Source organism: Mobula birostris, chromosome 12 (assembly GCF_030028105.1).
Source record: "Mobula birostris isolate sMobBir1 chromosome 12, sMobBir1.hap1, whole genome shotgun sequence".
Taxonomy (NCBI): domain Eukaryota; kingdom Metazoa; phylum Chordata; class Chondrichthyes; order Myliobatiformes; family Myliobatidae; genus Mobula; species Mobula birostris.
The window spans coordinates 85,596,329-85,623,290 of record NC_092381.1 but is presented as its reverse complement, the minus strand read 5'-3'; the positions used below and the strand labels follow the sequence as shown (position 1 = coordinate 85,623,290).

General features: G+C 41.2%; 1 protein-coding gene across 1 annotated transcript; it reads right to left on the bottom strand.

Annotated features, from left to right (window-relative positions):
- Window positions 1–26,707, bottom strand: prdx6 (peroxiredoxin 6). The gene is made up of 5 exons (XM_072274283.1): window positions 26,535–26,707; window positions 10,370–10,526; window positions 7,394–7,540; window positions 851–997; window positions 1–274 (listed from the first exon to the last, which is right to left on the bottom strand). The coding sequence occupies exons 1-5, from the start codon at window positions 26,621–26,623 to the stop codon at window positions 146–148; spliced, it is 669 nt and encodes a 222-aa protein (XP_072130384.1). The 5' UTR covers window positions 26,624–26,707; the 3' UTR covers window positions 1–145.
- Between the last annotated feature and the right edge of the window lie 255 nt (window positions 26,708–26,962).

Here is a 26,962-nt window from a genome sequence, read left to right as displayed (position 1 = left end):
TCCACAAAATTAGGTTTTTATTGGTAGAAGGCTTAATTAGAATTAATCTTTTACCATAAAATTCAATTCTATCTTCATACAATAACCGAATAAATGGACAGGCACAAGAGGTATAGTGTAACTGAACTCAAGCTGCTGCCCGGTTTCAAGGTTGGGGTGTGAAGCGCATGTATTCCTTTGCAGAAGGGAGCTTCTCAGTGCGATATTTCTTTGGGAACAGTTGGGCTGCCTCCTCCGAACTAATGCTGGGAAGAATCATGCATTCCCCACCCAACTGTGGAGAAAAGAAATGCATTTTAGACTGATTATTCATAAAAGTTCTTAAAAATGAAACCACAGCAAACTCTGCAAACTCTAGTCTAAGCCTAGCTATTACAGTAAATGGTGCCCAGTGTTTATTAATTTCTCTTATCTATGGGACAGAAAATTCATAATTTCTGCATTGAACCAAAAAAACCCAAACATTTTCCCTGTTTTCTCTCATTATAGTTATCAGGAAGAGACATAAAATGAGGAATGGATTTGTAATCATCTATTTCATTTTCCCTTTAGCCAAAAACATTAAATTTGCACCCCAGCCTCTCACCAAATCAATTGCACATTTCCCACAGAAATTCATCAATTTACGAACTTGTGTTTCAGGTCATTAACTTTTCAACAAACTTTCTGTTTGCAATAAATTCACCCCTTTTTAAAATATGCAAAATATTACTTAAAATATTTCCTTTTGTGAATAGATTGGTTGCATTTTGTGCTCTTATTTGATCGTTAGCTAACTAATGCAATTTATACAATACAGTATTTAAAAGGTAAAAAAACAAAGATAATTGAGTGTTCAGTTTATCCTCACCTTCCAGTTCACAGGTGTGGCAACTTTCTTGCAAGCTGTCAACTGCAGAGAGTCAATAACTCTTAGAATTTCATCAAAGTTCCTCCCAGTGGTCGCTGGGTAGAGGATGGACAACTTCATTTTCTTATCAGGGTCAATCACAAACACCTGGAGAAAAAGAAAGTCCATTGTGAAGAGATGCTGCTGATTATGAGCTCTGTTACTTTAAATGAGACAACATAGATCTAGACAGAGGTGTCGTTAGCAGATAACATTTATCTATTAAGTTATAGAGAACAACTGGAGAGAAGCCAAGGAGAATTACTTTAATGCAGGACATCCTCATCATGGTGCTGCAGAGAGATGAGCTTTTAAATAGGTTCAGTGTTATTTTCGGTGGGACTGGGCTGTGTTGAAGAGGTTTTGGTGGGTTGTAAATGTGTAATGTGATTTCTGTACAAATGATTCAATGGACATCACTGGTGATAATTGGAATTTCCTCTCCATTTTTTAACTGAAATTGACAGGATATCAGTGGACTGGCACTGCAGAGTACTGTGTCATCTAGCTGCCATTTGAAGCCTCTGGCATTGTGGCAATGGGTGAATAATCATACCCTCCACCAGAATGGTATTCAGGGTCTCTGCTAATCTGTTTTTAAACTCAGTTCAATTCAATGGTGTTAATGTGCTGTACGTTGCTGTCAGAATGCTCCAAGAACTTCGACCCACTACCTGGATGCATTGAGGAACTCAACTGGCCACTCAGCAACTTCAGTAGTTGCTATCTGGAACGTACTGCCAAAGGAGGTGGTGGGATCAGATAAAATTGTTTAAGAGACATTTAGGCATACACTTGAGGCCAAAAAAGATACAATACTAACACAAGCTAGTGGGATTAGTGAAGATGGTTAAAAAATGATCAACATGGTAGGCCGAATGGTCTGTTTCTGTGCTCTGTTACAATTAAAACAAGTAAATGTTATCAAAGCACACAACATAATGTCAGAATCAGAATTAATTATCACTGCCATATGTCATTAAATTTGTCAATTTTGTAGCAGGACAATGCAACACAATAATAGAGAACAAGCTGAATTGAAGTATGAATATACAGCATATATTAAATGGTTAAATTAAATAAGTAGAGCAAAAAAAAAAAGTAGTGAGGTAATGTTCATGGATTCAATGTCCATTCAGAAATTGAATGGCAGAGGGGAAGAAGCTGTTTCTGAGTCGTTGGGTGTGTGCCTTCAGGCTTCTGTACCTCCTTCCTGATGGTAGCAATGAGAAGAGGGTATGTCCTGAGTGATGGGGGTCCTTAATGATGGACACTACCTTTCTAAGGCACCACCTGTTAAAGATGTCCCAGATACTATGGAGGCTTAGTGCCCATGATGGAGCTGACTGATGTCACAACACTGTGCAGTAGCCACTCATACCTGACGGTGGTACAGACAGTTAGAATCCACTCCGCAGTACATCTGCAGAAACACCTTAGTGTTTTGGTGACATATCAAACCTCAAGTTTGTAATGAAATATAGCAGTTATGCCTTCTCTATAGCTGCATGGATACGTTGGGCCTCAGCGATATTGACACCCAGGAACTGGAAATTGCTCACGCTTTCCACTTCAGATCCAGCTATGAGGACTGGTGTGTGTTCCCTCATCTTACCCGTTCTGAAGGGTAATGTGAATGGGGAAAAAAAAAAGCCAGGGGTTATCATACTTGGATTATTTTAGCTTGTCAGCAAGGCAGCTCAAAGAACTAAGTACTCTCATCAAACAAAGCTGGTTAATTCAGCACGTCTTATAAAACTTGGCAAATTGGGAACAGGTACAAAAACAACAGGGTGTTGATGCAGGAGGACTCAACTTCCTCAGAATACTTTACTGTGCGAAAGTCTTAGGTGCATATACTGTATATAGCGAGAGTGCCCAAGACCTTTGCACAACACTGCAGTAATTTCATGCACTGCACCGCTGCCACAAAAAAACAAATTTCATGACATATGGAACGGGAATCATGGTTGTGAAGAGAGAGGATGGAGCAGAAAGCACCAGAGAGACATCTTGTAATAATCAATAAAAGCAATTGTTTGGAATCAAGTGACTTTGCCTGATGTGTCAGGGTTGGGTGCGTCTGACAAATACAGTACTACGTAAAAGTCTTAGTTATATACCCTACTTATATACGTATACGTGCGCCCATGAGTTTTGCACAGTACTACAGACTGGGACCTCTTTGGTGCAAGATGTGTAGACATGGCAGAATCTGTTGTTAGGTGCATCCAAGAGGGTTTCATAAATTAGTATGTTGATAGTTCAGCAATCCAATTAGAGAAGCAGCCATACTGAACCTGGGATTGGCAAAGGAGCCTGGGCAGGTGACCGACCTTTCAGTTGGAGAAAACTTAAGAGAACAGTGACCACAACATTAAAGATAACTATGAATAACACTGAGTAGATATAGGTCTTGCAGGGGAATACTTCCTTCTACATTCCAAAGATGTACAGGTTACAAAGGGTTAGTACATTGTAAGCATGGTATGTTGGCACCAGAAGCATAGTGGCACTTGTGGGCTACCCAGCACATCTTTTCACTGTATGTTTCCATGTACATGTGGTAAATAAAGCTAATCTTTAATTGGGGAAAAGCAAATTATGATTGGATTAGGCAGGAACTAGGGAGAGTTAAATGGCAACAGTCGTTTTTGAACAAGTCCACATCTGACATATCGAGGATACTTAAGGACATCTGCACAGAGTACAGGAGAGTTACAGTACGTTCTAGTAAAATAAACTGATAGGATGGCAAGGCAAGGAAATGTGGATGATGACAGCTGGTGAATATAGTCATGAAAATAAAACATATGTAAGGTTTAGAAAGCTAAAATTAAACAGCACCCCTGAGGAATATAAAGCAGCCATAGAATAACTCAAAGGGGAGCCAGGAAGGGCTACGAAATGTCTATGGCAAGTAGGACCATTCAAGAATAAAAGACGGCAAATGGGTTTGGAGGAGAGGTCCTAAATAAGTATTTGCATCAGTATTTACCAAGGAGGACATGGAGTATGCTAATATGCTGGAGACATTTCCAATAAAGAAAGAGGTCATGTAGGGTCTCTTGAATAACATTAATATGAACAAATCCACAAGATCTGATGGGATATATGCAGGTTATTGAGAGTGCAAGAGATGACATTGCTGAGGTCTTGCCAATATCTGTGTCCTCTTTAGCCACAGGCAGGGTACTGAAGGACTGGGAGTAAAAAAAAATTCCACTTTCAAGAAAAGAAATGAAGATAATTCTGTTAAGTATAGACTGCTGAGTCTCCCATCAGTGGTAGGGAAGTTATTGGAAAGGATTCTTAAGGTAGGATTTATGAGCTTTTGGGAAACGATGACCTGGCTAGGGTACCTAATGGTCTCTCTGATGACGACATCTGCAGGAAGTGCAATCGACTTCAGCTCTTGATTGACAAGGTCAAGGAACTGGAGGTGAATACAATCAAGACCATCTGAAAGGCTGAAAACTTCCCAGAAAACTAGATGAGTACTTCACTGAGGTGAACACAACTCGAGTGCAGGCTTCAGATAGTAGATGGGTGACCACCAGGAGCAGTAAGGGGATAAGCAGTCAGCGAGTGCAGGGTTCCCTTATAGCTGGTAGAAAAACCTATCAGAGCACAGCAACAGGCAGTCCAGCAGCAACGTGGCTTTTTAGAGTAGCTTGTGGTTGAGCCCACTAGGGGAAAGGCAATTCTGGATTTGGTGTGGTGAATTTTAATTAGAGAGCTTAAGGTAAAGGATCTTAATTTAAGGTTTCACCCTGCATTTGAGACGGAGAAGTTATCAGATGTATCAATATTACAGTGGAGTAAAGGGAATTACAGAGGCATGAGAGGAGCTGGCCAGTCGATTGGAAGGGGGCACTAGCAGGGATGACAGCAATGGGTGGAGCTGCTGGGGCAATTCGAAATGCTCAGGATAGATACACCTCAAAGATGAAGAGGTATTCTAAAGGGAGGATTGGGAAGCTTTTAAAAACCCAACAAAATGCAACTAAAAAAAAACGTAACGAGAAAAAAAATCCACGTCAGCTAGCCAAAACATCAAAGAGAATACTAAACTTTTTATCAGATATATAAAGAGTAAGGACAGGCAAGTGTGTATATTTGACCACTAGAAATTGATGGCGAAGAGTCATTAGTGGGGTCATAGAAATTGCAGATGAACTTAAGTATTTTGCATTAATCTTCACAGTGGAAGTCACTACCAGTACATCAGAAATTCAAGTCTATCAGGGGGCAGAAGAAAGTGTAGTTGCTATTATTAAGGGAAAGGTGCTTGGGAAGCTGAAAGGTCTGAGGGTAGACAAGTCACCTAGACCAGATGAACTACATCCGAGGCCTTTCTTTGACAGGGTACCACACATGAGGCTGCTTAACAAAATAAGAGCCCATGGTATTACAGGAAAGCTAACATGGATAGAAGATCAGCTGATTGGCAGGAGGCAGAGTCAGAATCAAGGGCGTCTATTCTGGTTGGTTGCCAGAGACTAATGGTGTTCCACAGCAGCTGGTGTTGGAACTGCTTCTGTTTATGTCAATGATTTGAATGACAGAATTGAAAGCTTGTGGTTAAGTTTGCAGATGATACAAAGGTAGGTGGAGGGGCAGGTGGCGTTGACGAAGCAGGGAGACTTGCAGAAAACTTGGACACATTGAGAGAGTGGACAAAGAAGTGGCAGATGGAATATAGTGTAGAGAAATGTAGGATCATGCACTTTATTCCTTTAACCAAGGGTGTAGACTATTTTCTAACCTGGAAGAAAATTCAAACGTCAGAGTTGCAGAGGAACTTGGAAGGATTCCTCAACAGATATTTTGCAGGTGGGTCAGTGGTAAGGAAGGCAAAATGCAATGTTAGCATTCATTTCCAGAGCTTGAGAATACAAGAGCAAGGATGTGATGCTGTGGCTTTTTAAAGGCATTGGTCAGACCTCACTTTGCGAATTGTAAGCATTTTCAGGACCCTTATCTAAAAGATGTGCTTGTTTTGGACAGAGTCCAAAGGAGGTTCATGAGAATGATTCTCTGGGAAAGAAAGGGTTATTGTACGAGGAACTTTTGTTGGTTGTGGGCCTGTACTTGCTAGGATTTAGAAGAATAGGTGGGAATCTCATTGCAATCTATTGAATATTGAAAGGCCTAGATAAGGTGGAAGTGGAGTGTAAGTTTCCTATAATGGGGGGGGGGGGTGTCTAGGACTGGAGGGCACAGCCTCAGAATAGAGGGATGTCCATTTAGAACAGAGATGAGAGGGATTTTCTTTAGCTAGCAATGGTGAATTTGTGGAATTCATTGCAATAGACTGCTGATAAGACCAAGTCATTGAGTATCTTTAAAGCAGAGGTTGATAGATTCTTGTTTAGTCAGGGTGTTAAAAGTTACGGGGAGAATGAGGTTGAGAGAGATAACAAATCAGCCAAGATGGAATGGCGGAGCAGACTTGATTGGTTGAGTAGCCTAATTCTGCTCCTACGTCTATGTCTTATGATATAATAAAGTATAGATCAGTTGCAGATATGGATGGAGAAATGGCAAATTGGTTTAGTCTAGCTATTTGTGAAGTGTTGCATTCTGAAAGATCAAATGTAAAAGGGACAGTACACAGTTATTAGCAGGATGGTTAACAGAGCTGACGTACAGAAGGAGCTTCGGGTCCATGTCCCTAGCTCCCCGATTGTGGCTACACAAGTCAATGGGATGGTAAAAGAGTACGGCATACTTGCCTGTCAGAAGCATCAAGTTCATGAATTAAGAAGTCATGCAGCAGCTCTAAAAAATATTGCATTCAATTCAGGTCACTCATTATGAGAAAGAAGAGCTTTACCAGGATGCTACCTGGATTAGATGGCATGTTACATAAGGGGAGGTTGGATAAACTTGGGATTTTCTCGCTGGAGCAACAAAGGCTGAGGGCAGACCTGATAGAGGTTTATAAGATTATGAGAAGCATAGGCAGACAGCTGGGATCTTCCATACCACAGGATCAAAGTGTCTACAGCTGGAGAGCATGCATTTAAGGGGCAACTTCGAAGAGGTGCAGGGCAAGAAATTTTTTGTCTATACAGAATAGTGGGTGCCCTGAGTGTGCTGCCAGGGGCAGTAACGGAGGCAAATATGATAGAGGCATTGGATAGCCACATGAATGTATAGGAAATGAAGAGAATTGGACATTGTGCAGGCTGAAGAGAACAGTTTAATTAGCTCAGCATATTATGGGCTGAAGTATTTTAACTTGGGGCCAAGTTCTTTTTCAGGTCCCCACTAAAGAACAAGAAAGCAAATCTGTCAACCTTCACTCCATCACTTAAGCAAAGGGAAAAGAAAGTAGAAGTGCTATGAGTGCAAGCAAGTCTGCTTTAACACCTGTATTGGATTATAGGTGTCCCAGGTTTAAAGGCAATGATCTTTTAACACAATTAATTGATTTACCAAATAGCACAATGTTTATACTAGGTCCCCGAAGGTTGCCATTATCAATTCAAAACTTACAGCACGAGCAGTCAATGGGAGGCCATCCTTGCTCTTTTCTGCAGGATCAAGCATTCCGAGTTGCACAGCCAGTTCTCTCTTCTCGTCAGCAATGATGGGAAATGGCAGCTTCTCAACAGGCTTGCTTCCAATGTAGGCATTGATATCCTGCATTTAGTAAACAGAAATCAGCAAAGTACCACATCTCCCTCGCTTGGCAAGATTTCTGAGTGGAATTTCAAACAATTTGCCATGATTTCTTGTTGGGTCAAGAACTGTCCTTAACAGAATAGCTAAAGAATGGATGTCCATCTCTACCCTACAGCTGGGCAGGATACTGGTGAAACCACAATTGGAGGACTGCATACAGATATGCCCTTCTTATTTGGGAAAGGGACATGGTCACGTTGCAGGCAGATCACAGAATTCTTGCAAAGTTGTCCTAGGGATGAGAGAGTTAATTTATGAGACATAGTGGGGAAGGTTGGGCACATCCTCCCTGGAGTTCAGAAGAATGAGGAGTGATCAATTTGAACATATACAAGACTTAGGAGGGGTTGATGGTGAGAGGATGTCCCACATGGGAAAACAACCTAGAATTAGGGAATCTAGTTTCCAGAATAAATGGTTGGTCAGATGGAGACTAAGATGAATTTCCTCACTCAAAAGGATCACAAATCTACTCCAGAAAATTGTAGCGACTGAATTGGTAAATGATTAATATTAAGTAAAAATCCAAAACTCAGTCCACGACAGAGCCAGTGAGGTTTACAGGAAGGTGTTTCCTGCTTGGCACTGCTGCCTGCCGCACCTCCAACAATGCCCCTAGGTCAGCTGCAGGGTCATCCGCCGGGGACCACCATTCATTGATGTTTCACTACCTCAGCCCTGGTTCATCTCCTGGTGACAGAGCAGTGGCAGCAACGTCTCCCTGCCACCCCCTTGCAGCTTTCAAAGGTGTTTGTCAGTCCCCCAATTTTTGTCCTTCCTCCTCAGCCACAGCCAAAAGCTGCCCTTTTCTGCTTCTTCAGCCAACTCTCTGGGACCAAAGTGGAGACTGGATTTGACAGCTGTGACGATCTTACTCAATGGTGGAGCAGTTTTGAGGATCTGGATGGCCAAAAGCAATTCCCATTGATATTCTTAAACATGTGAGCTACACAATGCAGCAGTTCAGTGGACAACTTCATGTTCATCTTTATAGCCTATATTTCATTCCAAAAATGGATTGCAAAATTCACCCGCTCCATTTTTGGGGATATTACAACATAACATTGCTCCATATATCTATTTTACAATCCTCCAAATTTGGGAAGTTCATTTGCATGCTATATCCTTTCATGAACAGAAGGTATTAATGGTCAAATTTCTCACTACGTCCAGCATTTAGATACACACCTGAAACCTTACTGGGCAAGCCTTAAAGATAGAGCATACGGACAGGACTCCAAGAGTTACTGACTGACAGCAGGTACAGATACACTATATCACTTACAAGGGATGACTTGTGTTCAAGTGAACTTCAGATTGTCATTACCACAGTTTGTATTTCAAAAAAAAAACAAACAGGTTGGGGTCAAAAACCCTTCATCAGTACTGATAAAAGCAGATATTGCTGGCAAGAGCTTGCAGGGAGCTCTCCAAGGCCATAAATGCAGCAAGTGACAGCCTGCATTTTGGAGAAGTACAGTGCAGGGATATCCCTAGACCTGCTCTGCCTGCGTCTGTAGCCTAAAGTAACAGTCAGGTCTCGCTGAATGAGAGTTTCGTGAGCTCCACTAATACAGTAGCAATTAGCAAACTCAGCTATCACATCAATCAGCAAATATGGGATCAACTCCTGAGGCAAGGGAGGTGGATAGCAAGGCTGACCAGTCCCAGTGGATACCTGTGTTACTTGGGAGATATCTTTTGTACACCCAAGTGATCTATACTAACGGCTGTTAGAAAGCAGTTTTGATTATAGTGTTCCAGGGTCAGTGTTGAGTGTAAACTGGGTAGAGTGCGCTGTGAATGTAGGTTTACAGTAAATGGTGCTTTACATATAGTCAATCTGAGACTTCAGGGTTTGCAACGACTGATTCTGAAAGGATACACAAACTCTCTCTCTCTCTCTCTCTGATGTTCCTTTCCAGCTGGACCTACCTTCAGTCACTCATTCTATACAACTGTGTTAAGTGGTGACAAACTTAGTCAACGGTACTTCAGTCCCGCGACTTGTACCCACCATTACCATATCCATTTTAATGTGAGACACCTCTGTACCTATTGGTACGGGATAGTAGACATGAGTTCAGAAATAAATATGGATTTGCTCCTCGACAGACAATCCATTGCTCTCTGGTCCCTGAAATCAAGCTCAATCAGATACCTGTGTGTCACTTGCTGTGACATCCCAAGTTGACTACAGAAGTATTGTCGACAGGACTTAAATACAGAAAATGATTGTAGACACTTCCTCAAAAAAAAAAAATCCCACTGTTGTTTCTGAGTTTTTGCTAGTTCCTCAAGGATGAGGCAAAAGGAAGAATATTCCTTTAAACAATTAAACTAATCCAATAGTTAAATAAATAGCAATAATACATTCATTATTTGCAGTAATTTCAACATGAGAGACAATGAAGTAAGAACACAGATTTTATTGGTATAATAGTTGAACACAAGGCTGACACTGGGACTGCAACTAAGGCATGAAGAGCTAACATGCATTTGACAGCCACGTACCTCAGGGCCAAGTTCACTTCCCATAATGAATCAAGATCACAAAGTACTCAATTCAAGAGACTAACCCACATCATTCCTGAATTCCCAGTAGTTGAAAATATAACAAAACTAAATAATTCCCTTTAAGATGGCAAATTTAGTAATTGTTAAAAATGTGTTTTGGCCGATACCCGTTTCGTTGTTTAGACCATTGAACTGATCTCAACGGAAGTTAACCCACCGGATTTTCTAAAAAAAACACTGTACATAACTATAGAAAATTTTGCACTGTACCTGGCTCCATCCTAGGTGATCTTGAACACTGTCAATTGATAGAGCAATTACTTTCACATTGCGCTTTTCAAATTCTGGAATCATTTTTGCCATGAGGCCCAGCTCTGTAGTGCAGACTGGGGTGTAGTCAGCTGGGTGGGAGAACAAAATGCCCCATCTGTACAACAAACAATGTCCATCAGTACAACAGCTTTGTTAAAATAACAAAATAACAAGTAGACCCAAAACTAAAAAATTGGCTAGACGTATATATAACTACATACTCAACCACAACATTGAAATCTAGCTCAGCGACATTTTTCGCAATTGCAAAATAACCGTTGTCATGCAGAATTGTCATACAGTCACACTCAGAAACTGTTATAATGACAAGGTTATGAATCAAAAAGGTACTGCATGGAGAAGGGGCACTTTAGTTCACTGTTCTGCCCTGAATATCAAGTATCCATATGTATATGAATGTCATCTCACCCATTATATTCAGCCCCCATCAACTTTTCACCCTCCCCTTCCTCCATCTTCTCCTACGCATGTTCACACCATAGGTGACTTACAGTGCCAATTTTTGGGTTGGGCAGGAAACCCAGGGAGAACATGCAAACTCCAACACTCAGCATGAGGGATCAGGATCCAACCTAGACCACTAAAGCTGTGAAGCTGCAGGTCTCCTAACTGCATCAACTTTTTAAGGGATGTTGGTTTTTGAATATGGGGAATGAAAGAGGCCACAAAACTTTTTAAGTCCAGTTCAGAGAGTAAAGCTTTAGCTTCAACGTTTCATCAGAAGGGAAACATCTCCGAGCACAGTAGCCCCTGAGAAACACACTCCAGTTTTAGCCTGAACGATAACACGGACACCATTCAGAAACAAGCCAGCAGTTTACTCATTAGATATTCTCAATGCAGACCAAAAGGTTTTAACTGCGAGTCTCAAATCAAAGTCAGAAATACCACATCTGCATTTTATATACAAACAACAAGTTTCCATCTTGGTTAACATGATTAGGGCACTATCACAGAAAAGATGCTTAACCTTAGAAGAAATTATGCTACAGGCTCACCAAAATAATAAAAGGGTTTAGACGGTGGTTAGGTAACAAGAGGCTATAGAAGCATAGTTTGTATAACCTTGTATAACCTTGAAAAATAACTATCTAAAAAACAATATTAAAAGCAAAAAATATTTCTGCATGTCAATGAAAAAAATGTTGAAACTGTACATTAAGAAAAACATTAATATCTAGAGACAAGACATGGGCAAATAGGGGCAATAGTGTGAGGAAGAGCTGGTGAGGTTCTGAGATTTCAGAGCATTTGAAGGAAAGGATGGATTTTACATCAAACCAGGCTCACTAACTGTGGATATTGTCAATAAATTCAGAAATGAAAACCAAAACTGGCCAACATATTCCAAGTATTCCCACTGTTAAGTCATTTAATCTTATTTCTGCAAAACTAAGGTTTACAGATAAATTTACCTATTCATAGCAACATTTATACAGAAGATTTAGTGTAGTGATGTTTCTAACTTTATTTGCTCCAAAAAGTAAAAACAATCTTTGCTAAAAACATTTGCACAAATAGCAATTTACAATCCGCAGGGCATTCTTCCACACTACTCTGTAAGTAATAAGGTGTTTGAAGAAAGGATACAGCACTATTTATTGAATTTTGTTATGGCCTTTGAATTTCTGAAACCAACAGAGGTACAAAGAATAGCAATCTGTGGTTTAATTTATTACATGACAGAGCATAGTGATATGTTAATCTTTAAACCACAAGAAAGCCCAGAACTAAATCATGTAGAGTTGCTTATTATTTTCAAAAGCAAACTGCTACAAGGGAAAAAGAGCTCGGAGGTGTTGGAGTTCAGTGTTCAATTCCGGCACTGCTTGTAAGGAGTTTGTACGTTCTGCCTGTGACCGAGTGGGTTTCCTCAGGGTGCTCCAGTTTCCTCCTATAGCACAGTGGACTACCAGTAGTAGGTTAATTGGTTTTTGGAAAATTGTCTTGTGATTAGGCTACTGTTAAATATGTGGGTAGCTGGGTAGTGCAGCTCGTTGGGCCAAAAGGGCCTGTCGTGCACCACATCCCTAAGAAAGAATAAAATAAAATACTGCAAGTTCCAGGGAATTATCACATTCTGTTATAAAAAGAAATGCATCCTGGAAGTGTGGACCCTACTGTATATTAAGGAATAAAGTACAGTTGGGGAAAATCAGCCTAAACTCTAGCAAAACCAATCAGTCCAATAGTGGTGAGTTCTGGGAATTAGATATTAGAATAAAATAGGATGCTGCCACAACATATTTCTGTTACTTTCATTAATCAAACAAGAACATAGAGGCAACTTACACTGAAATAAGTTGATCAATTATTTGGAAGTATTATTGGAACATTTATTAAGATCTGGAAGAAAATTTGCTGTTCAATGAGGAAATATTATTTTCAATCATTTACCTGCAACTGTGAAAAATGGAATTACAAAAGGAGATAGGAAACTTTCTCAAAGTTGTTTTGCATTGGATATGTGGTCAACGGATAGGAAGGAATTGAGTTTTGTTCTCACCGCCACCTGCAGTTACTCCAGCATAAGTCTTAAAGCAACAGGATTAATAAAAGCTGCATAACTAAAACAATGCACTGATTCACTGTGGCGAGAAATCACTCCAGCCTAGTCAACAAAATGGAAACATAACATTTTAACATCCAAGTAAAATCAGGAAATTAAGAAAAATGATTTGTAGCAAGATTAATAATGAATAATTCAAATAACGATGCAGTTATGTACAGAATTCAATGTTACAACCTCCCCACTAACTTCGCTCTGCTCTCAAATTCAGATGAACCTTTCTATTACTTTTCTAGATTTCTCCACCTTAGGAGACAAACTATTCACTGACATTTGCTATAAACCAACCAACTCCCACAATTATTTAGACTACAAGCACCCAGTGGCCTGGCCTCCAGAGCCACCTGTGTCAATGAATTCCACAGATTCACCACTCTCTGGCTAAAGATATTCCTTTGCATCTTTGTTCTAAATATACAGCCCCTCATTCTGAGGCTGTGCCTTCTGGTCCTAGACTCCCCCTCTATCTAGGACTTCCAATGAAATCTCTTCTCACCCTGTGTCTTGTAAGGATGTGACCCCCTTTCTCCCAGTTTCTTCATCTCTGCTGCATCTGCTCCCAAGATAATGCCTTCTGTTCTAGAACACAAGGCCCTAAGACATAGACGCAAAATTAGGCCATCTGGCCTATTGAGTTTGCACCACCATTCAATCATGGCTGATCCTTTTTTCCCCTTTCTCAGCCCCACTCCACGGCCTTCTCCCAATAATCTTTGATGCCATGTCCAGTCAAGAACCTATCAATCTCCACCTTAAATACACCCAATGACCTGGCCTCCGCATCTGCCTATAATAACAAATTCCACAAAGTCACCACCTTCCGGCTAAAGAAATTTCTCTGTATCTCTGTTTTAAATGGACGCCCCTCTATCCAGAGGCTGTGCCCTCATGTCCTAGTCTCCACCACCATGGGAAACATCCTTTCCACATCTACTCTGTCTAGGCCTTTCAACATTCAAAAAGCTTCAATGAGATCCCCCCTCCCCACCTATCCTTCTAAATTCCAGTGAGTTTAGATCCAAAGCTATCAAACGTTCCTCATATGATAATCCTTTCATTCCCAGAATCATCATTATGAACCTCTTCTCAATGCTCTCCAATGCCAGCACATCTTTTCTTCGATGAAGAGTCCAAAATTGTTCACAATTCTAAGGTGAGGCCTCACCAGTGCCTTATAAAACCTCAGCATCATTTATTCAGTTCTTATATTCTAGCCTTTGAAATGAATACTAATATTGCATTTGCCTTCCTCACTACCAACTCTACCTACAAGTTAATCTTTAAGGTGTTCCGCACAAAGACTCCCAAGTCCCTTTGCATCTCAGATTTTTTTCTTCCTGTTTAGAAAATAGACTGCACATTTATTTCTTCTACCAGTGTACAACCATGCAGTTCCCAATATTGTATTTCATTTGCCACTTTCTTGCCCGTTCTCCTAATCTAAGTCCTTCTGTATCCTACCCGTTTCCTCAACACGACCTCCCCCTCCACCAATCTTCGTATCATCTGCAAACTTGGCAACAAAGCCATCTATTCCATCATCCAAATCATTTATATACAGCATAAATAGAAGCGGTCCCAACACCGACCCCTGCAGACCACCACACGTCATTGGGAGCCAACCAGAAAAGGATCCTTTTATTTGCACTCGCTGCCTCGTATCAATCAGCCAATGCTCTAACCATGCTAGTACCTTTCCTGTAATACTATGGGCTCTTAACTTGGTTAGCAGACTTACATGTGGCACCTCGTCAAAGGCCTTCTAAAGTTCCAAAAATACAACATCCACTGTATCCCCTTTATCTATCCTTTGTGTAATCTCCCCAAAGAATTCCAACAGGTTCATCAGGCAAGATTTTCCCTAAAGGAAACCATGCTGACTTTGTCCTATCTTGTCCTGTGTCACCAAGTACTCCATAACCTCATCCTTAACAATTGACTGCAACGTCTTCCCAACCACTGAGTTCAGGCTAACTGACCTATAATTTCCATTTTGCTACCCCCTTCCTTTCAAGTCAAGTCACTTTTTATTGTCATTTCGACCATAAATGCTGGTACAGTACACAGTAAAAATGAGATAACGTTTTTCAGGACCATGGTGCTACATGAACAATACAAAAACTACACTGAATGACGTAAAACAACACAAAACTACGCTAGACTACAGATCTACCCAGGACTGCATAAAGCGCACAAAACAGTGCAGGCATTACAATAAATAATAAACAAGACAATAGGCACAGTAGGGGGCAGTAGGCTGGTGTCAGTCCAGGCTCTGGGTATTGAGGAGTCTAATGGCTTGGGGGAAGAAACTGTTACATAGTCCAATCGTGAGAGCCCGAATACTTTGGTGTCTTTTGCCAGATGGCAGGAGGGAGGAGAGTTTGTGTGAGGGGTGTGTGGGTTCCTTCATAATACTGTTTGCTTTACAGATGCAGCGTGTGGTGTAAATGTCTGTAATGGCAGGAAGAGAGACCCCGATGATCTTCTCAGCTGACCTCACTATCCGCTGCAGGGTCTTGCGATCCGAGATGGTGCAATTTCTGAACCAGGCAGTGATGCAGCTGCTCAGGATGTTCTCAATACAACCTCTGTAGAATGTGGTGAGGATGGGGGGTGGGAGATGGACTTTTCTCAGCCTTTCTTAAAGAGTGGCGTGACATTTGCAATTTTCCAGTCTTCTGGCACCATGCCAGAGTCCAATGATTTTTGAAAGCATTACTAATGCCTCCACAATCTCTACGGCTACCTCTTTCAGAATCCTAGGCTGCAGTCCATCTGGTTTGGGTGACTTATGTACCCTTAGGTCTTTCAGCTTTTTGCTTCTCCTTTGTAATAGTAACTGCATCCACTCCTCTTCCTTCACATCCTTCAACACCTGGCAGACTGATAGTGTCTTGCACAATGAAAACTGATGCAAAAATACTCATTTAGTTCATCTGCCATCTCCTTGTCCCGCATTACTTTTCTGGCCTCATTTTCTAGCACTCCCATATCAACTCTCATCTTTTTTTTAAAAATACATACTTGAAGCAACTTTTTCAATTGACATTGATATTGTTTGTTAGCTTATTTTCATATTTCATTTTTTCCCTCTTAATGATTCTTTGTTAGATGCTCTCTGTAGGGTTTTAAAAGCTTCCCAAACCAAGCCATTGCTGGTCTTCTGTCATCCCTGCCAGCCTCTCCTTCCAATTTACTATGGCCAATTCCCCTCTCATACCACTGTAATTTCCTTAACTCCACTGCAATACTGCTAAGTCAGACTTCACTTTCTCCCTATTAAGAGATCAATCCTCCCACCACATTTCATTGGTTCTCTCAAACTATGTTGTGTTTAAATTTAGAAAAAATTAGAAGTGTCACTTATGATCCCTCTATTAAATTTGAAAACACTTGGAGGCCATTTATTCAACACTTCCAAATGATGTAATTTAACCTTTTCCAAACCTATTCTATTTCTTTTAAATATATGCAGAGAGGAGCAGAGTCAATGACACTAATGGTTCTTTTTGACATTACACAACAGCCCATGTCTTTTCCTTTAGTTGATTAGCATTGTTTAGATTAGTTTTTTCTTGAGGGGGGGGTATTTTTTTTCCTTTTCCTTTTTCATGCTATTTCTGGGTTTTTTTTGTATATTATATTCGTATTTTATACGATTTTGGGAGGTTTAATACCTGTGTGCCAACTGAGTTTATATTTATATATGTTAATTATTAACAAGGTAATCCCAATAGCTTTGTATTAATACTGTTATGTTTATCATTTTGATATTAATAAAAAGATTGAAAAAGAAAGAAAAGAAATTTCAAGTTGAACTCAATCATTGCTTCTGAAGCTTCCAAATCGCCTGTAAGCATAACACCCAATCTAGCTGATTCCCTAGTAGGCTCAACAACAAATTGCTCTAAAAAGCCATCTCATAGGCATTCAACAAACTCCCTCTCTTGAGATCCATTACCAACCTGATTTTCCAAATCTACCTGCATATTAAAATCTCCCATAACATTGCCCTTTAGACATGCCTTTTTTGTTTCCCATTGTAATCTGTACTGAACATCCCAACTACTGTTTGGAGACCTGTACATAATCGCCATCAGGGTTCTTTTACCCTTGCAGTTTCTTAACTCAACCCACAAGGATTCAAAATCTTCTGATCCCATGTCACATTTTCTACTGATTTGATGCCATTCATTACCAGCAGAGCCATGCCAACCCCTCTGCCTACCCTCCTATACCTCCGATACACTGTGTAACCTTGGACAATCAGCTCTCAGATACAACCAGCCTTCATCCACGATTCAGTGATGGCCACAACATCATACCTGACAATCTGTAAAAGTGCAACAAGATTATCTACTATATTTCTTACAGTCCATGCATTCAGCTATAATACCGGGTACTGTATTTACTCCCATTTTGATTCTGCATCCCTTAAGCACTGATACTCACCCTGCTGGCTGCAATTTTGTCCCATCATCAGGTGCAACCAGTCCCTTTTGTACAGGTCATACCTCCCACAGAAGAGTTCCCAATGACGTAACATCTGAAGTGTCTCCTTCTTCTAGGAGCATGGCTTCTCTTCTGCTGTGGTCAACAGCGCACCCTCAATTGTCCTTCACTATTGACATAATTCTGCTCTCAATCCACCTACCTCAAGACCGTGGATTCCCAACCTGGGTCCACGGACTGTTTGCTTTATGTTATTGGCCCATGGCATAAAAAAAGGGAACTCCTGCTCTAGAGGCGCCAGAGAATTCCCGAGTCCTCACCTTTCACTCTACAAGCCCCCACATTCATCCTTTCCACCAGCTGTAATGCAATCTCACCACCAGCCATATCTACTCTTTCCCACCCCTTTCTGTAGAGGGGATGCCATCTGCGACTCATTGGTAAAATCAACCCTCCCCTCCAAGCCCTGCTTGACTGCTGCCTCTTCTTGCGTGAACATCCCAAGCATGATGCCTGCTGCTTGTTTTGCTGAATAAAGATTTCTGTATCCACCAGCTTCAGTATCTCTCTGGTGACTTTGCTCACAGTCAAAATACACTTCTGTCCTTCACTCATCTGATACAAGTACTGATGGTCCTTTATGTTCCTACTGATCAACCTCCAACAACTGTCTTTAATGTTCACACTCCCCTCTTCCCACTTCACTCCACATGCCTTATTTTTCTACCCTTTTCCTGTCTCAATCCATCGTCCACCTACCACTGTCTCCCAGATCCTCCTCCCTTCCCTGGTGCAACCTGGCCACCATCTTTCACCTTTCCCCAGTCCAGAAATGACCTCGGACAACCGTCTCTCTACACCACCACCCCTTCTCTTTATACTGGCTGTCTCCCCTCTCGGTCCTGATGCAGAAGGTCAATGATTCACATAGAAAATACCATTTTCCTCCCACCCTCACCCAGATGCTGCCTAACCCCAGTTCCTCCAGCAGATTGTTTGTTGCAGTGGTTAAAATGTGTTTCAATATACAAAAAAAAAAGTTGCATATTGCAATTATGAAAATAAGACTGCATTGTTAGCCATTCGTATATCATTATGTATTTAGACCCCTCTCAGTGGCATTATGTTTTATAATATATATATCTCCTATTGTTTTCTTCCATTTTCATAACAAGTGATATTATATATATAAAATACACTGTATCACTTGTTATGAAAATGGAAGAGAACAATAGAGGATTTCAGTTATTTTGTTACTGCTGTATTACAAATAAAGACACAAGTTAACAAATAGTTTTTTTTTAAATCTTAGGTGTAACCTAAGAACCAGCTGACAGCTCATTTCCAAAAGGCAATTACAGAAGTTGGCCTTGCTTTATATGGGACAATATATCAACTGAAATTGAGATAAGAAGAAAGGAGAATGAATAAAGTTGTTGATACTGGAAATCTGAAAAGAACAAATTACTGAGGAAATACTAAGTAGCTCAAGCTACACCCATGGTTAGATATCAGTTAACTCTTATCTCCAATAACAAAAAGACAAATGAGGCTTTGTTTAAATTACATCTGCCACAAGATTAAGATGGTGACTGAGAGTTCTTATAGGAGAACTCAGAATATTCACTTGCAAGGACGGGGATAGAGAAAAAAAGATTTGTAACTGTTTGCTCATTAAGGGGAAATTCAATGGTGTACTGTGCAGTTACAAGTTGAGAAGAGGAGCTAAAAATAAATTGGCAGGGGGAAGAGAAAAAAAGAGAACCAGAGACTTTTTAAAGTGGATTTGCACGAGTGTTGGCTTAATAGTTTCACCCGCTCAAGATGACAGCTAAGAATTTGAAGCGACTGTCAAGACTGAGCTGCCCCATGTCCTGTTAACCATTCTCTTGCTCAATCTGTGATTTTCAGAATAGGTCAAAGTTTTTTATGCTGCGTTTCCTCTTCTGAAGTCATTCACTACTTTCTCTAGCATGGTGCCACAATGTATGTTGCAAGGTTATTCAGTAATGTGGGGGGGGGGGGGGGCCTTGGAACCAGCTAATATTCAGATCCATTTCCATGGTGCTGGCTGATATGGAACAGGCAAAATGCTGTACAGTAAACCATCTATTTTCTCTCTATGATGTCCTTTGTCCTGCCCACTTACAGATAAACCTGGAAGGCAGCTAGGCCACAGACACTGCTTTCACACAGATGGTAAAAATAAATCGCCATTGTTTTCCTATGAAGCACAATGCCACAACACTAAAGAAAATATACACAGTTGAAAAGTTCTTACTTCTCAAAAGAAGAATTTCTTTAACCTCACTGATTGAGAGACATCAGAATTGTTGTGAAAAAAAACTACTAGTTTCATCAAGCTCGACTTTGAAAACCCCAGTAAGCACATATTGCAATGGCGAGTGGATTTGAATCACTTGATTCACCAGGTCTGTGCTATTTCATTGCAGAGCTTTTCAATCTCCCTTCTTTTCTTCCAAAATTTGAAAATTATTTTCTCATGCCCACGTGTCTCCTATTAGAAAGCTCTGATTGTTTCCTTTACTGCTCCCATTACTCCAATCTTTTTTAACTCTATCTCACAGACTTTGAAAATTCCACTGATGTCAAAAGATTCTCCGTCTCCCTTGCTTAAACCCACTGTGACCGTGTACACTACCATCAAATTCTGCATAATCTTCTTCACTGAATGGAAGGAACTCTAGTTCTATTTATCCTTGAAGCTGAAATCCCTCATTCTTGGAACCATCGCAGTACACCCCTTTCCGCTTCCTCCCCAATACCTTCCTAAACAAAAGTGAGGAGCATTGAATGTAATGCTCTGGTTATGGCCAAAGTAGGATTAACACAAGTCTGGTTGCTTTTCTTTTGTACTTTAAAGAATCCCAGAATTCCATGCATTTTACTAACTACTCTCTCAATAAACTCAGCCATTTCCAAAGATTTGTTCACCTATATAGCAAGGTACCTCTATACTCCTTCGAACTGTGTACTTTATTCTCTACTAAGATTCCTCATTCTTTGCCTTCCAGGTGTTGAGGCACAGAGGGACTTGGATGAAGGTGTGCATAAAGTCCTTGAAAGGCCACAGGCCATGTTGAGCAAGGTATGGAATCCTGGAATTCAAGAGATTTGCCATCCATTTCTACTGTCTATACTTGACTGCACCTCCAATTTTTGAAATCCTCTCCTCCAACCCATTTTGACAGAAAATGACGGGTGGTCCTAACAGTAACAGTCCGCATCTTCTGAAAGGAACCCACGAAAAACACAACACAAAGAACATCAAATAGCATCCGTGCAAAAAATATCAATAATAAAAAGTAAAAAAGGGATCTGAACCACAGAGTCCCCAAAACCGAGTCCACAGCCACGGAGCCAGTAGTGTTGAGGCGAGTGAAAGCTGTACAGGAGCCTGGTGGCTGCAGGCCATAGCTATGGAACCAGTTCAATGCTGAGGAGAGTGCTGATGACTGCAGACCACAGACATAGAACCAGTTCAATGCTGAGCAGAATGAAGCCGGTCCAGGAGCCTGATGGCTGCAGGCCACAGCCATGGAGCCAGTTTAACGTTGAGGCGAGTAAACCAGATTTAAAAGCTCAAGGCCGAGGGTGAAGGACAAACAGGTGTAATGAGTTGAAGCAACACATTTCAAAGTTGCTGGTGAACGCAGCAGGCCAGGCAGCATCTCTAGGACGAGGTACAGTCGACGTTTCAGGCCGAGACCCTTCGTCAGGACTAACTGAAGGAAGAGTTAGTAAGAGATTTGAAAGTGGGAGGGGGAGGAGGAGATCCAAAATGATAGGAGAAGACAGGAGAGGGAGGGATGGAGCCAAGAGCTGGAAAGGTGATTGGCAAAGGGGATATGAGAGGATCATGGGACAGGAGGCCCAGGGAGAAGGAAGGGGGGGGGGAGGAGAACCTGGAGGATGGGCAAGGGGTACAGTCAGAGAGACAGAGGGAGAAAAAGGAGAGTGAGAGAAAGAAAGTGTGTATAAAAATAAATAACGGATGGGGTACGAGGGGGAGGTGGGGCATTATCGGAAGTTAGAGAAGTCAATGTTCATGCCACCAGGTTGGAGGCTACCCAGACGGAATATAAGGTGTTGTTCCTCCAACCTGAGTGTGGCTTCATCTTTACTGAACACCTATGCTTTGTCCGCCAGAGAAAGCAGGATCTCCCAGTGGCCATACATCTTAATTCCACATCCCATTCCCATTCTGATATGTCTATCCACGGCCTCCTCTACTGTAAAGAAGAGGACGCCGGTTTGTCCTTCACCTTCACGTTTGACTTTAAAAAAATTCTGGCCTGGCACTTACAATCAACCAAACATCAGTTTGTTTTTCTCTCTCGGGCCCAGGCCCTGCCACTTCCATTCAGCCCCAAGTCCACTCCAGCAATGACCAAATATCGATTCATTTTTCACTCTCAGTCGAGGACCCCACTACTTCAATCTGGCAACATCAACAGATCAAGAAGTTCTGCCCACAAAACTAGCAAAATAATAATTTGGCAGCCAGTTAAGCAATACCATGGCTTGAAGGATGTGAAGAAATTTTTTGACACTCAAACATTATATTTAAAAAAAAGCTTCTAGAATTTTCTAAAAATATCAACCAAAAATCTTAAACATCTAAAAAATGTTTGAAGTTTGAATTAGAACATTTTAGAAAGAACACCTGAAGAAAAATCTGCTATTTATTTGGTCACTCGCAGCTGCTCTCCTCCACTGAAACTAAAGAGAAACTATTGTGTTTGGAACAGGTTCTCCAAGCAGACTCCCCAGTGCAAGCATTGAGAAATTGCAACTTCCAATTCTGCCACAGGACTCTGCAGGGAACTGCTGGAATTTCCCCACAAAATCCAGTCCAATATTTGGAAGCTAAGTAACAGAAAGGTTGGAAATGGCAACAGGTAGAACAAAATGCATTATTTTAGTCATTTAAATGGCTTTTACATTAGATTTTCCTCAGAGTAGATGAGTTATTTCTCACCCCTCACTCAATGCTGCCGAAGGCCATTACTTCACAAGCTCAGTTATTGTGTTAGTTTCTGTGAAATCTATAATGACTGCAAGTCAGGGTTTTAGTAAATAGCAGCAGCAACTGTAGAGTGGCATGGTATTGTAGTGGTTAATACAACACCTTACAGTACAGGCGATCCTGTAAAGAGTTTGTACGTTCTTCCAATATCCACGTGGATTTCCTCCCGGTGCTCCTGTTTCCTCCCACACTCCAAAGACGCGCTGGCTGGTAGGTTAATTCATCATTGTAAATTGTCAACAACCAACTGCAATGACTAATGAACTACAGTGCTGAGCAGCGTGGCTCAGAAAGCCAATTCCGTGCTGTGTCACAATAATTAAATAAATCACTAAAAAAAAGCTACATACAAGTACAAATCTGGAGTAAGCCTCTTGGCTTCGAGTATGTTCCACCATTTAATCAGACTGACTGTTCTGAACATAACCTCAACATCACATTTCAGTCTCCCCACAGTAATCTTTCACCTGTTTGCTTAAATATTATTATGATTATGAGGACACATAGTCCCCTTTTATTGCCATTTAGTAATGCGGCATTAAGAAATGATAAAATGTTTTTCCAGAATGATATCACAAAAACACATGACATACCGACTTAAAAACTAACAAAAACCACATAATTATAACATATAGTTATAACAGTGCAAATCAATACCGTAATTTGATAAGAACAGACCATGGCACAGTAAGAGTCTCAAAGTCTCTCGAAAGTCCCATCATCTCATGCAGACGGTAAACCTCCAGCGCCGCCAACTGCTGGTGCAGCATCCCGGAAGCATCCGACCACAGTCCAACTCCCAGTCTGTCCAAAAAAACTCCGAGCCTCTGACCACCTCCCAACACCGAGCACCATCTCTGCCGAGCGCTTCAACCCTGGCCCTGGCAACAGGCGATACTCAAAGCCGAGGATTTGGGGCCTTCGTCTCCGGAGATTCTTGATCGCACAGTAGCAGCGGCAGCAAAGCAGGCATTTCAGAAGTTACTCCAGATGTTCCTCTGCGCTTCTCACGGCTGTCTCCATCAAATCTGGACTGTGCACGGCACCCCTAGTTACACATATCGCTATCATTCGGAACGGCCACGTGCGCTGCGTCACTCTGCCATCTTCTCCTCTGTCCCATATTCATCCACCTCAGAACTGAGCAGCAGATGAAAAGGCTCTTTGGCCAGTACATGTCCATGCCAACCAAGATGTACTATATTCAAGTTCATTTCATTTCTAGGCACTTGGCTCACATCCCTCTCAACCTTCTTTATGCCATGGACCAATACCATTAAGCAAGGAGCCCATGAATCCCAGGTTGGGTGCCCCTGCTCTAAACTCTTGTCATCCTTACAGCTGACCACATGCTTCCCGTTGCTGCCTCAACCACTTCCTCAGGAAGCTGCTTCCACCCACTGTTACAAAAATTCTGCATCTCAGGTTCTTATTAAACACTTCACCTCCCATCTTATAACTATGTCCACTAGCTTTCAATTTTCCAACGATGGGGAAAAATGGCCACTCACTCCAACTATACCGTTCTTCATTTTACATATTTTTATGAGATCATCTCTCAAGAAATAAAAGCCCAACCTGTCTAACCTTTCCCTAAAAATCAATCCCGAGTCCCAGCAAAATTCTGGTAAACATTCTACCTTTTTTTGCGTTTTTTCCCAGTTCAATCACATCCTTCCTATAGCAGGGTGACCAAAAATTGAACGCATTTCTCCAAGTGTGGGTTCACTAATGACTTGTACAATCAAAACATAACCTCCCAACTTCTATATTCAAAGCCCTGGCTGATGAAGAACAGCATATCAAAAAGAGGCAGTGAAGACAGGTTAAGTAAATTAAATGACTAAGTAAATTGTACACCTGTACTCCCAAGTCCGTGTTCTACAACAGTACCCAGGGCCATTCAATTCAATGTAGTAAGTCCAACCTCGACATTTCCTTTCAAAATGTGAAGGGCAGCACAGTAGTGTAATGGTGAGCATAACACTTTAGAGTACAGGAGACCCGGGTTCAATTCCCACCGCTCTCTGTAAGGAGTTTGTACATACTCCCCCGTTGTAAATTGTCCTGTGATTAGGCTGGGATTAAATCAGGGGATTTCTGGGCAGCACAGCTCAAAGGGATGGAAAGGCCTAATCCAGGGTTTATCTCATTGATAAACTCTTTGTACTTATCTGAAATAAATTCCATTTGCCATTTAACCCACCTATCTATCTAATCGAGATTCCACTGCAACTCTTGCTACTCCAATTCTTACTCACTTCCTTTCAACCAGCTCCACTTACAAATCTTGCATACTTTCTCTGAACTGCTTCTGACACATTACATTTTTTTCAAGACTATACATAGTACTTGAGATATGTGGTCAATTGAAACATAACCTCATAATGTGCTTTCAATTCCTATTGCAATAATTATACTGTAGTATTGTGTCAACTTTCCAAAATTAATTGCAGGGTTGCTGCTTGCTGGCTATCATACCACTTATTTTAGGGACATCTGCAAAGTCTTTTAACTATCATTATATATTCTCATCCAAATTGTTCATATTGATAACAAATAACGAGCCCAGCACCAACACCCCCCCCCCCCCCCCGAGGTTCACCACTAATCACAACCGCCAATCCACCATGAACCTGTTTCCTATCATCCAGCCAACTTTGCATTCAGTTTGCTCTCTCTCCTTGGATGCCATATTATCTAATCTTACTATGCCAGAACATTATCAAAAGCTTTACTGTAATCCATATGTACACCACACCCCATTGTCACTTCGTCAAAAATCTCCATAAAATTTCCCATGCACAAAGCCACACTGGCTACTCCTAAATCAACCCCTGCCCTTCCAAATGCAAACATACCCCATTCTTTAGAATGCTTTTCCAGCAGTTTACCTACCACTATTAGGCTAATGGGTCTATAATTACCAGCTCTAAGCTTATAGCCCTACTTAAATAAACAGAATGTTATTTAAATCCAATACCTCACTAGAGGATAATGCCGTTGCAAATATCCCAGTGAGGACTCCCACAATTTCTTCTCTAGCATTCCATAGTGTTCTTGAATACACCTCGTCTGAACCTGGAGATATATCTGAATACTCTTCTACTGTAATACAGACTGCTCTCAAAATATCTTCATTAAATTTGGCAGGTTCCCAAATGTTTTTCCACAGAAAAAAAATACAGGAGAAATAATCACTGAGAACTGCTCCTGCTCTTTGAGGGGTCTTAAGGCTGATTTATACTAGCTTACCCAAGTAGGCTACGCTAGTTGGCGGTGGGGTTTCTATGCCACTGTGTTGAGTTTCAGACGCCATTGTTTGAAGTTTGAGTTTCTTCGCGTTGATACGAAGAAACTCAACACAGTGGCATAGAAACCCCAGCGCCAAATAGCGTTTTGGCGGTGAATTGCACAACGACACAGACACACCACCGCACGTATGAATACTCACAACGCGCGTAGGTTACAGCGTCCAGTTAATGCATAATAAACCAGGCTTAATGCTCACCACGGCGTAGCCCACTTGCGTAAGCTAATACGCACGTATAAATCAGGCAGTAAAACACATTCCCATTTCCCACTTGGCCGATAGGCGCAGACTGCCCTCCTCATACCCAGCCCCCTTATTATCAGCCTCCTGTCTGACTAGTTTCGATTTTTCCATCTTTGATCCGCCATTCCCGCTTGAGCACCAACATTTCGCTCCAACAAAATGACGATCACTCTTTGCAAAATGTAATGTTATTTTAAATTGGTCGTCTAATAAAACTGAGCATTTTAATATGGTATATTCGAAACGCGTATTTTAGTTGATATTCAGGACAACGCCATCATGAAACCTGGACAGCAGGCGACCGCTCATATCAGAACACAGGAATATAAAGCAAACAGAATGTTGCCTGCGCGATTTTGATATCAAAATGAAATATGCACATTGCTACAACGTGCTCTGCGCAAACGCAGCATGTCACTGCGTTTTATACGTCTGAAATTACAAGCACGATTAAATAATATTAGTAACTTACGAGTCTCCCAGCCAGTCATGAAATTTTATCGTGCCTTCGGTAGTATTTGCTTCAAAATTCGGGAACGTATCGCCCAAATTGATTCCCATCGTTGTTTATTGGAATGACTTCCCCCTGGACTTCGGCAACGAAAAACAGAAAGCAGTGACACAGGAGGCAGATAATAAGGAGGTGGGGTATGAAGAAGTCTGCATCTATAGGCCAAGTGGGAAATGGGAACGTGTTTTACTGCCTGATTGACATGGCCTGTGATCTGTTTCTACACTCCCATTCAGCTCGGCACGAATCAAAGTTACACGGCGCTTGGGCATGTTATAAAGCACAAGCTGACTGGGAGAGTGTCAGAATCGGAATCAGGTTTATTATCACCGGCCTTTGTCGTGAAATTTGTTAACTTAGCAGCAGTTCAATGCAATACATAATATAGA